This window comes from Oncorhynchus gorbuscha, linkage group LG19 (genome assembly GCF_021184085.1).
Source record: "Oncorhynchus gorbuscha isolate QuinsamMale2020 ecotype Even-year linkage group LG19, OgorEven_v1.0, whole genome shotgun sequence".
NCBI lineage: Eukaryota > Metazoa > Chordata > Actinopteri > Salmoniformes > Salmonidae > Oncorhynchus > Oncorhynchus gorbuscha.
Genome location: NC_060191.1, coordinates 1,379,571 through 1,390,356, shown reverse-complemented (window position 1 = coordinate 1,390,356; position 10,786 = coordinate 1,379,571). Strand labels below are relative to the sequence as shown.

General features: G+C 46.5%; 1 protein-coding gene across 2 annotated transcripts; it reads right to left on the bottom strand.

Moving 5' to 3' along the window:
* Nucleotides 1-534: 534 nt before the first annotated feature.
* prune (prune exopolyphosphatase) lies at nt 535-10,099 on the bottom strand. Of its 2 annotated transcripts, none has more exons than XM_046314617.1 (8): nt 9,893-10,099; nt 6,741-6,845; nt 6,437-6,639; nt 6,035-6,219; nt 5,764-5,922; nt 5,511-5,605; nt 2,740-2,898; nt 535-2,602 (listed from the first exon to the last, which is right to left on the bottom strand). In XM_046314617.1, the coding sequence occupies exons 1-8, from the start codon at nt 9,929-9,931 to the stop codon at nt 2,219-2,221; spliced, it is 1,329 nt and encodes a 442-aa protein (XP_046170573.1). In that variant the 5' UTR covers nt 9,932-10,099; the 3' UTR covers nt 535-2,218. The 2 variants fall into 2 exon arrangements, with proteins under 2 accessions (XP_046170573.1, XP_046170574.1); XM_046314618.1 differs by lacking the exon at nt 9,893-10,099 and adding an exon at nt 9,002-9,263.
* Between the last annotated feature and the right edge of the window lie 687 nt (nt 10,100-10,786).

Sequence of the window (10,786 nt, the reverse complement as noted above, 5' to 3'; positions counted from 1 at the left end):
GCGTTCTAAACATTGCATCCCATTGAATGTGCCTCAGTTCTCCCAGTCAGGGAGGAGTTAAGGACAATAGGGAGGTAGGCTTGGGCGATATTCCTTTTATACCAGGGTATTTAGAAAATACCAACGGCATGATTTTCAATACCATTATTTGGGTTGGGGCCACCAGCGCCTCGCAGGGCCTGCCACGTTGAAACTTAAGTATAAGTATAAGAAATACATGATATCCAGCTCTGGGCTCCAGCTATGCATTTGGTTTGCTAACTTGCTAAGTGGCTAGATGTCAAGATCAAGCTTCTTGGTTACAATAGAAACATTCAATGCACTCCTGGATCAAGAACCCTGTTGCCTAATTTATTTTGTGCGTAAAGAATAAGTGAGCACTTCCGGTACAACAAACCCCAGTGTGGTACAGAAACGGTATGAACATTTGGATACGGCCAAACTCTAGAGGAAGGTAGACAGTAGATCCCACACTGGGAGGAACTTCCATGGTCCCAACATCACAACTACTGAGTTGAAATAACATGGACAAAACAGGATAAGAAACTTTAATACTATTAAATCATTTTCAAACATTTCAGGTGAAACCATTACATTTCCAAATTATTAAAAAGGTCAAACTGACATTTTTCACTTGATTGTCCTTCATAACATAACATCTGCTAATGGTCTAACCTTGACTGAAATCTACTCTACCTTTCAGTGCAGATTATGGCTACATCTCAAACACTGTTCTCATCAGTTTTAGAGCATTTTATGAAATAAATAGTTATTTAACTAGACTACATCAGGCCTGGAAGTACCTTGGTTCTGAGGAGTCCTAGTTTCAGATAAGAGATCAAAGTATTATATTCTAAATAACATCAGGAATATCATTGGTACCAAGTGTTTTAACACAATCCAACGGAAGTTACTGTATCTTCGTGCGATACAATTGCATATAATCAGATAATTCTTAAATAAATTGTTTACATACATTTGCAGTATACAAAATCTTTCATTTGGGGAAGAATCAGTATTATAATGGTGTTTTGAATCAGAAGAACATTCAGAACTGATTTATTATCAATAAAACCGTCAAGGAATAATGTCTAGCTATCTCTAGCAATAACTATTCAACACAAACACTTTACTTCAACGTCAAACTGCTTATCAATTATGTCAAATCAACACTGCATATCATGCAGAGTAACACTTCATTTGGACAGTCCATTTGTAGATGCTCTACAGACTATCACATTTCAACTAACTATGTACTAAACGCCAACCTTAACCAAACCCTAAACTTAACTTTGACCCTATCCCCAACTAACTATTAACCCTTACCCTAAGCTTAGTAAGCAGTTGCTTATCAACAGATCGTTCTACAGCTGGACTATCCAAATAAAGTGGGGCCACATATTGGTTTAGGCATCTATCACAAAAATGTTCATATACACATTAGTCTAGGCTGCACACACACTCTTGGGGAGAAGAGAGAGACAGCAAAATCTATTTCCCGGAAACATAACAACTGGGAGTATTTTTCCATTAACAGAGTTCCCAATTAAATTATTCCCATTCAAGGATGAAAGCATCGGTGTCACTAATATTTTTTTATTTAACCTTTATTTAACTAGGCAAGTCAGTTAAGAACAAATTCTTATTACAATATCGGCCTACCCCGACCAAACCTTAACCCAGACGACGTTGGGACAATTGTGCGCCGCCCTACGGGACTCCCAATCACGACCAGTTGTGATACAGCCAGGAATCAAACCAGGGTATGTAGTGACGCCTCTAGCACTGAGATGCAGTGCCTTGGACCGCTACGCCACTCGGGAACCCCCTCCCCCCATATAAAGCACGGGTGTCACTAACGTAAAGCACGGGTGTCACTAACGTAAAGCACGGGTGTCACTAACGTAAAGCACGGGTGTCACTAACGTAAAGCACGGGTGTCACTAACGTAAAGCACGGGTGTCACTAATATTTTCAATGCATATCCATCATCTCCAATATGATTGCCAGTGGATTGTTTATTCCTCTGGATTGGGAACAGTGTGCCTCCCAGTCCTCATTCCAGCGGATCAATGTTGTGCCGAGCTCAACACCCTGCACAGTCACAAACAATCTGTTCTGACTGGTCTGAATCCTGTTGCGAGAACTCTGGCCATCCAGCTGTTATACAGGTTAGTGAGCTTGGGTGCTCCGCTGACCACCAGGAGTGTGAGTGACATCAGAGTCCCCCTGCGTTCTCCTCTTCGCTGGCCATCTTGCTGAACTTCTCCGTCAGAGCTTCAGCGCTGATCTTGGGCAGTCCGTTGTCAAGGGGACAGCCCTCCACCAGACTGTTCATAGGGGTGGGGGGGAAGTAGGAGTCCTCTATCCCAGCGTCCTCAGTGTACGCTCGTTGCTGTGGTACCTCGTAACTCTCCTCTAGGGTCCCACAATGCACCTCTCTTCGCTCCCTGTCCCTCAGGAAGTCCTTGATGATGGGCAGCACCTTCTTCCTGGAGGCCAACGTGTTGCCCTGGAGGTAAGCCCTGATGTCTGAGTAAGGGCTGCTCATTGGACTCAGGCTCAGACTGGGTCTCTGGGCTTGCTCCAAGGCTTGGCTCATCTGCAGGACAACAAAGACCATGTAAAAAACAACCCTGGCAACCCAAAGCTTACTATCAACTCTTCGTAATGACTTACTTTAACTCTAGATAGTCAACACTATGGGATCATGTCTGATTGGGATGGTGTAGATCCTACCTCCCCCCTGTAGAGGGTGCTGGAGCTGTAGACGGCCAGCTGCCTGAAGGGCTCCTTGTTATCATTGAAGGAGATCGTCATGGCCACCACCAGGTTGTAGCTGTGCTTGTGGCAGAACTCACATAGCTCTTGCTGTAAGCTTCGTCTCTGTAGAAAAGCCTGAGGGACAACATTTATAGATATTACAGTTTGTTTGTAAATCTCAGTATGAACTCAAGTGCAGCTGTTGAGTCCCTTTATAAGTTCACATGAAGAGACAGGCACAGGGTTAGTGCCTTTTTACTTGTGGGTGGTTCCACCTGATTGCACATGTGGGGGGGTGATCTTTATGAACTAGGTGAAACATCCCACCTTCACATTTTGAGTGTCTGAAGGGTGCGTCAGGCAGTAACAACAGTGAAGTGTCTGAAGGGTGCATCAGGCAGTAACAACAGTGAAGTGTCTGAAGGGTGCGTCAGGCAGTAACAACAGGGAAGTGTCTGAAGGGTGCGTCAGGCAGTAACAACAGTGAAGTGTCTGAAGGGTGCATCAGGCAGTAACAACAGGGAAGTGTCTGAAGGGTGCATCAGGCAGTAACAACAGTGAAGTGTCTGAAGGGTGCATCAGGCAGTAACAACAGGGAAGTGTCTGAAGGGTGCATCAGGCAGTAACAACAGTGAAGTGTCTGAAGGGTGCATCAGGCAGTAACAACAGGGAAGTGTCTGAAGGGTGCATCAGGCAGTAACAACAGGGAAGTGTCAACAGGGAAGTGTCTGAAGGGTGCATCAGGCAGTAACAACAGGGAAGTGTCTGAAGGGTGCATCAGGCAGTAACAACAGGGAAGTGTCTGAAGGGTGCATCAGGCAGTAACAACAGGGAAGTGTCTGAAGGGTGCATCAGGCAGGCAATGGGAAGTAACAACAGGGAAGTGTCTGAAGGGTGCGTCAGGCAGTAACAACAGGGAAGTGTCTGAAGGGTGTGTCAGGCAGTAGCATGGGGAAGTGTCTGAAGGGTGTGTCAGGCAGTAGCATGGGGAAGTGTCTGAAGGGTGTGTCAGGCAGTAACTCAGGGAAGTGTCTGAAGGGTGCGTCAGGCAGTAACAACAGTGGTGTCTGAAGGGTGCGTCAGGCAGTAACTCAGGGAAGTGTCTGAAGGGTGCGTCAGGCAGTAACAACAGGGAAGTGTCTGAAGGGTGTGTCAGGCAGTAACAACAGGGAAGTGTCTGAAGGGTGTGTCAGGCAGTAACAACAGTGGTGTCTGAAGGGTGCGTCAGGCAGTAACTCAGGGAAGTGTCTGAAGGGTGCGTCAGGCAGTAACAACAGGGAAGTGTCTGAAGGGTGTGTCAGGCAGTAACAACAGGGAAGTGTCTGAAGGGTGCGTCAGGCAGTAACAACAGTGGTGTCTGAAGGGTGCGTCAGGCAGTAACTCAGGGAAGTGTCTGAAGGGTGCGTCAGGCAGTAACAACAGGGAAGTGTCTGAAGGGTGTGTCAGGCAGTAACAACAGGGAAGTGTCTGACGGGTGTGTCAGGCAGTAACAACAGGGAAGTGTCTGAAGGGTGTGTCAGGCAGTAACTCAGGGAAGTGTCTGAAGGGTGCGTCAGGCAGTAACAACAGTGGTGTCTGAAGGGTGTGTCAGGCAGTAACAACAGGGAAGTGTCTGAAGGGTGCGTCAGGCAGTAGCATGGGGAAGTGTCTGAAGGGTGTGTCAGGCAGTAACATGGGGAAGTGTCTGAAGGGTGTGTCAGGCAGTAGCATGGGGAAGTGTCTGAAGGGTGTGTCAGGCAGTAGCATGGGGAAGTGTCTGAAGGGTGCGTCAGGCAGTAGCATGGGGATGTGTCTGAAGGGTGTGTCAGGCAGTAACAACAGGGAAGTGTCTGAAGGGTGTGTCAGGCAGTAACAACAGGGAAGTGTCTGAAGGGTGCGTCAGGCAGTAACAACAGTGGTGTCTGAAGGGTGTGTCAGGCAGTAACTCAGGGAAGTGTCTGAAGGGTGCGTCAGGCAGTAACAACAGGGAAGTGTCTGAAGGGTGTGTCAGGCAGTAACAACAGGGAAGTGTCTGAAGGGTGCGTCAGGCAGTAACAACAGGGAAGTGTCTGACGGGTGTGTCAGGCAGTAACAACAGGGAAGTGTCTGAAGGGTGTGTCAGGCAGTAACTCAGGGAAGTGTCTGAAGGGTGCATCAGGCAGTAACAACAGTGGTGTCTGAAGGGTGCGTCAGGCAGTAACTACATTTACATTACATTTAAGTCATTTAGCAGACGCTCTTATCCAGAGCGACTTACAAATTGGTGCATTCACCTTATGACATCCAGTGGGACAGTCACTTAACAATAGTGCATCTAAAAAATAAATAAAAAAAACTCAGGGAAGTGTCTGAAGGGTGCGTCAGGCAGTAACAACAGGGAAGTGTCTGAAGGGTGTGTCAGGCAGTAACAACAGGGGAGTGTCTGAAGGGTGTGTCAGGCAGTAACAACAGGGAAGTGTCTGAAGGGTGTGTCAGGCAGTAACTCGGGGAAGTGTCTGAAGGGTGCGTCAGGCAGTAACAACAGGGAAGTGTCTGAAGGGTGTGTCAGGCAGTAGCATGGGGAAAGGCTCTGATAACTTGAGGACTGTGTTCAGTTTAGATCTGAAAATGAGATTCTGTAAAGAATTCATAGGTGAAACATGCATTGTGAGATGGTATACTGCAGTAGAACTGGGTACATGATAGTATTTGAACCATGTTATTATCCACCAGTAGTACGTGTAACCTTGTGTTGTATCACATATTGAATAGTTAAGATGCACACCCACCTCCAGTGTCATATATATCACACTGACTGCCAGTCTTAAATCTCCTTCTGATGCCACCTTCATGTCTTTCAGAAGCATCTGTTCTGTGGTAAGACCTGGGAACAAGGGAATACGAGCTAAAAACATTGTCGGTCTCCCTCTCCTTCATACTTAAATATGGCATTGATATCATGGGATGCCCATCGTTCTAATCTGAGAGGCAAAAACCACATCCACAAGGCTGAGCTTCAGGTATTAATCCTGGGGTGTTTACCTGACACGTCAAATTTAGCATTCTGCAAGGACTGGAAGAGGACGCCCCTTGGTGGCAGGTTGGGGAAGTGCGTCTCCAGGAGGCCAGCGTACTGGCTGTCTTTAGGGGTGACTTTCCCTGCCTCTGGGGCCATGTTCACACAGTCTAACACTATGGTGCCTGTGATCACAAAGAACAGGATGTCAGTCTCGTCACACAGTGATGCAGTTAAAGGCATAGTTCACTTAATACTGACATGATTTCCACATACATCAGTTATATTTCTGGTTACCATATAAGAGCTGGGCCACCTGTTGGTCGAGGACTTCAGGGGCTTTCTGGATGATCCGTTCTGCCACCAGGGTGGAGCAGGAGCCCACCGTCTCCACGGTAACGGGACAGGAGGGAGAGGGCTTCCTCTCCAGGAGGTGATGGTCGATCACCTCCAACACCGCCTCTTCTAGATCACAGTCAGAGCTGCAACAGACAGCCACACAGTCAGAGCTGCAACAGACAGCCACACAGTCAGAGCTGCAACAGACAGCCACACAGTCAGACTTCAGTCAAGCTATTTCAAGGAGTCTCTAGGTCAGTGTTGTTTTATAGAGACACAGGTGATGATCACATGGGGAAGTGTTTACATCCTGGATGACTGTCAGTGGACAGAGGTTAGAGGGTCACGGTTGACCCTGACCTGGGCAGCACATTGTGGTCCACCAGTGTGAGGTCCAGCCGGCCGGCCCGGTGTAGACTCCCCAGGTCCACCTCGTCCCGGAACACCAGGTCATCCTGGGAGAGGCCACTCTCTCTCAGCAGGAAGGCATTGTCCGTGCGTAGCGGGAACTCTTGCCGGGGAATGTTCAGAACGGGAAGAGGAACTTTCCCAGAATCAAGTGTCTGGGAGGGGAGAGAGAGGTGTTATAACACCTGACGCTTTCTCTGTTGAACCATTCTCAACACATGGGTCGGGTCCAAATGATGGGGTGGGTTACTCTCACCTTGGACAGGAAGTATGCGTAGGCCAGAGCTGACACCATGGAGTCCAGGTCACAGGCCTCGTTCCCCAGAACCACATGGAACCCTGGGCTGCCCTCTGCGTTCCCCTGTGGAGGGTAGAGTGGGATGAATACAGTCACAAGAATATCCAACTCCTATGAGGGAATTTACCATGAGAAAATACAGGTCAGTCTATCCATTACTCTTGCAATGAGCCTTCTAAGGCTATCAGATGTGTCTTAGTGAGTGGACAGTGCTATGTGGACAGTGCTATGTGGACAGTGCTATGTGGACAGTGCTATGTGGACAGTGCTATGTGGACAGTGCTATGTGGACAGTGCTATGTGGACAGTGCTATGTGGACAGGTTGTGTGTGTGTTGTAATGTCAATGCACGTCATGATGATGCTGATCACAGGAGATTAGGTACTCTCGGTTCTGCACAATGTCCCCCATCCTAGAGTAAAACCCTGTTTGAATAGCCTTCTGAAGGGTCAATGGCAGATCCCAGTGTAGCCTAAAGTGGATGAGCTAAGGGCTGACTTCATTCCCCTGCCTGAAGGCTTTGGCTAGCTCTTTGTCAAACAGCCTTCGGCTAATTCCATCAATGACCTCAGTAGAGCAGACTGTGATGTAATGGCTAAGCTACATGACGGCCTGTTAACTCCACTACGTGTTTTTGTTGAATGTTTTTAATGTGGAGTTGAGAAACAAGTAGGGTGTTTCCCAGAGCACGGCCGTCTGTGACAGCAGCACGAGTCATGGGTGACAGAGCTAGGGGCTAACAGAGGCAGCTTGTTGCGATAACAAAAGCCATGTGACAATTAGCCAGTCTACAGCCTGAAGCCTAGCAGCAGGTAGCCTAGCAGTTAAGAGCATTGGGCCAGTAATCGAAACATTGCTCGTTCAAATCTACAAGCAGACTAGGTGAAAAAAATAAAATCGATGTGCCCTTAGAGCAAGGCACTTAATCCTAATTGGTCCTGTAAATCGCTCTGTATAAGAGTGTCTGCTAAAATGTTCCCAGTCAGTGAGAGGGGATCATTAACACCCCCCCCCCCAACACTCAGTAGTACTGTATGGAGGTATAGGGAAGGGACATCAGCCATCTGTTGCAGATCAAGAGTAAACAGAGTACTGAAGTAACTCAACTAGACAGGTGAAAGAAAATTCTCAGGGAGCATCTACGATATAACCCAGTCTCATCCATCTACGATATAACCCAGTCTCATCCATCTACGATATAACCCAGTCTCATCTATCTACGATATAACCAAGTCTCATCTATCTACGATAAAACCCAGTCTCATCCATCTACGATATAACCCAGTCTCATCCATCTACGATATAACCAAGTCTCATCTATCTACGATATAACCCAGTCTCATCTATCCACAATATAACCCAGTCTCATCTATCCACAATACAACCCAGTCTCATCTATCCACGGTACAACCCAGTCTCATCTACCCACGGTACAACCCAGTCTCATCTACCCACGGTACAACCCAGTCTCATCTACCCACGGTACAACCCAGTCTCATCTACCCACGGTACAACCCAGTCTCATCTATCCACGGTACAACCCAGTCTCATCTATCCACGGTACAACCCAGTCTCATCTATCCACGGTACAACCCAGTCTCATCTATCCACGGTACAACCCAGTCTCATCTATCCACGGTACAACCCAGTCTCATCTATCCACGGTACAACCCAGTCTCATCTATCCACGGTACAACCCAGTCTCATCTATCCACGGTACAACCCAGTCTCATCTATCCACGATACAACCCAGTCTCATCTATCCACGATACAACCCAGTCTCATCTATCCACGATACAACCCAGTCTCATCTATCCACGATACAACCCAGTCTCATCTATCCACGATACAACCCAGTCTCATCTATCCACGATACAACCCAGTCTCATCTATCCACGATACAACCCAGTCTCATCTATCCACGATACAACCCAGTCTCATCTATCCACGATACAACCCAGTCTCATCTATCCACGATACAACCCAGTCTCATCTATCCACGATACAACCCAGTCTCATCTATCCACGATACAACCCAGTCTCATCTATCCACGATACAACCCAGTCTCATCTATCCACGATACAACCCAGTCTCATCTATCCACGATACAACCCAGTCTCATCTATCCACGATACAACCCAGTCTCATCTATCCATGATGTTTTCAGATTGATACAGAAGGAGTGGAAGCCACTGTTAACTATTGAAATGCACCTCACCTGTCTTTCAGTTCCCATTAGACTTCTCTCTCAACCCAGCCTCCCCATGTACACACTGGATAGTACATCTGTGCTGGTGCTGACTTCTCTTCCCCGTCACTGAACACCGAGTAAATAAGGTGTGACGCTCTGAGGCGCTATAAACACCATCTGATCTCACTAATCTTGATAGGGCTTGTTTTGAACCCAAACAGTGCTCTTTTCACTTAAGGTCAAGAGCACGACATCAAGACCCTGAAATTAAAGCCACCGTGTAACTGTAAGTATGGCAGACATGCAAAGCAAAAAAATGCACGTGGGCATATTGACACCTGACAGGCACCTGACAGGCAGCTGACCCTACAAGAAATGTACTTTCATGGCCCATTACAATTGAACAATTATATTTGTTTGAATATCACTTAAATATATTAATGCATATATATCATGCAACATAATGAAGCAGTGTATGATTTACATTTAACACAATTAGGTGATCACGTGACAATGCTAATTTGCCTGGCTAGCCAACTAGCTAGCTGTAATTACAGTCTATGTACAGTACAGTTCAAATGTAGTTAGTGTACGGTGACAACTGTCTCAGTCTGATCTAATTTGATGCGCATGCACGAGCCCACACGCAACACCGGGACCATGCGGCAGGCTGCTGTCACATTGCCCTACTGTTTTTCAATGACAAGTCTTTCGACTTGATCTAGTCGGAATTTAATGTCTAGCTACCTTTCTCCTGATATCTCTGAAAACCCCACTAATTTGTGCATCAAATGTACATGTCGAAGTTATTTAGAAGACTACATAACTAGCTAACGGTAGCCGTTAAGACAAACTAAACAATGAAAATGGATAAAGCAAACAAACGGCGCGACCACCAGAAACCGTCTATGTTCCTACCTTCAGCTCATTGCGACAGCTTTTTAAAAATATATCCATGGTTATTGGATGCACTACGTAAAGACAGTCTGAAATGAGTTTGCTAGTTGTCTTTGTTGCATATAGCTAACGTTAGCTGTATCTGCACGTCTCAGGAATGAAAAGACTGCACTGTAAGTTTGAAATGTTAATGCCCAAGAGTCGTGCGTGACTCGTCTTGGGCTGACGTGACGTTCAAAGACGTGACGTAGTATTGTGGGTAGTGTAGTATCAAATATTGGTTTACAAACTGGTAGTTTCAAAGAGGTTGTAGCAAAGATGTTTTATAACTAAACCAAGATAGACCACAGGCTCTCGTTTCCAATGGGAACAAATGGGCCAAGGGGGCAGAGCCAAATACGAGCTAGCGGGATCCTATTGGCCCGTTCTAGCGTTATCTTCATATTTCCGCCAGGGAACGCCTACTCTCAAATGCGCGTGTGCAATAACTTACTTTGCATTTTGCACTCCTTCTAAACAACGCGACTTTTGAAAACTTTTGCAAAGGGTAAAGTCTACAAACCGTAGTCCACTCTGTTCATAACATATTCCAGTTTTGGGAACAGAAAACTATATTGAGATCAAATGTTTCATTGGTGGTGATTGGAAACGCTAAGCGGATGCTTCACATTTAAACATTTAGGGTAACTTACTAAGCAGGTTAGGACAACTTACGCAGTTAGTTTAGGAGAATAGGTTAAGGTTATGAAAAGGGTTAGGGTGAGCTATAATTAAACCTGATGCAACTCAATAGTCACTTTGACATCAGTGTCATCCCTTCTAGACATGACCAGTGTCCCATAGGCTGTAAAAAGAGTGTCATGGGACCACTCTTTTTACAGACTCCACCCCCCCCCCCCAAAGAAACAACCCCTC

Coding starts and splice junctions, on each gene's coding strand:
- prune (XM_046314617.1), bottom strand. CDS start 9,931: ATGGATATATTTTTAAAAAGCTGTCGCAATGAGCTGAAG. Junction 6,846..9,892: donor GCTGTCGCAATGAGCTGAAG/GTAGGAACATAG, acceptor TACCCTCCACAG/GGGAACGCAGAGGGCAGCCC. Junction 6,220..6,436: donor GACCACAATGTGCTGCCCAG/GTCAGGGTCAAC, acceptor TGTCTGTTGCAG/CTCTGACTGTGATCTAGAAG.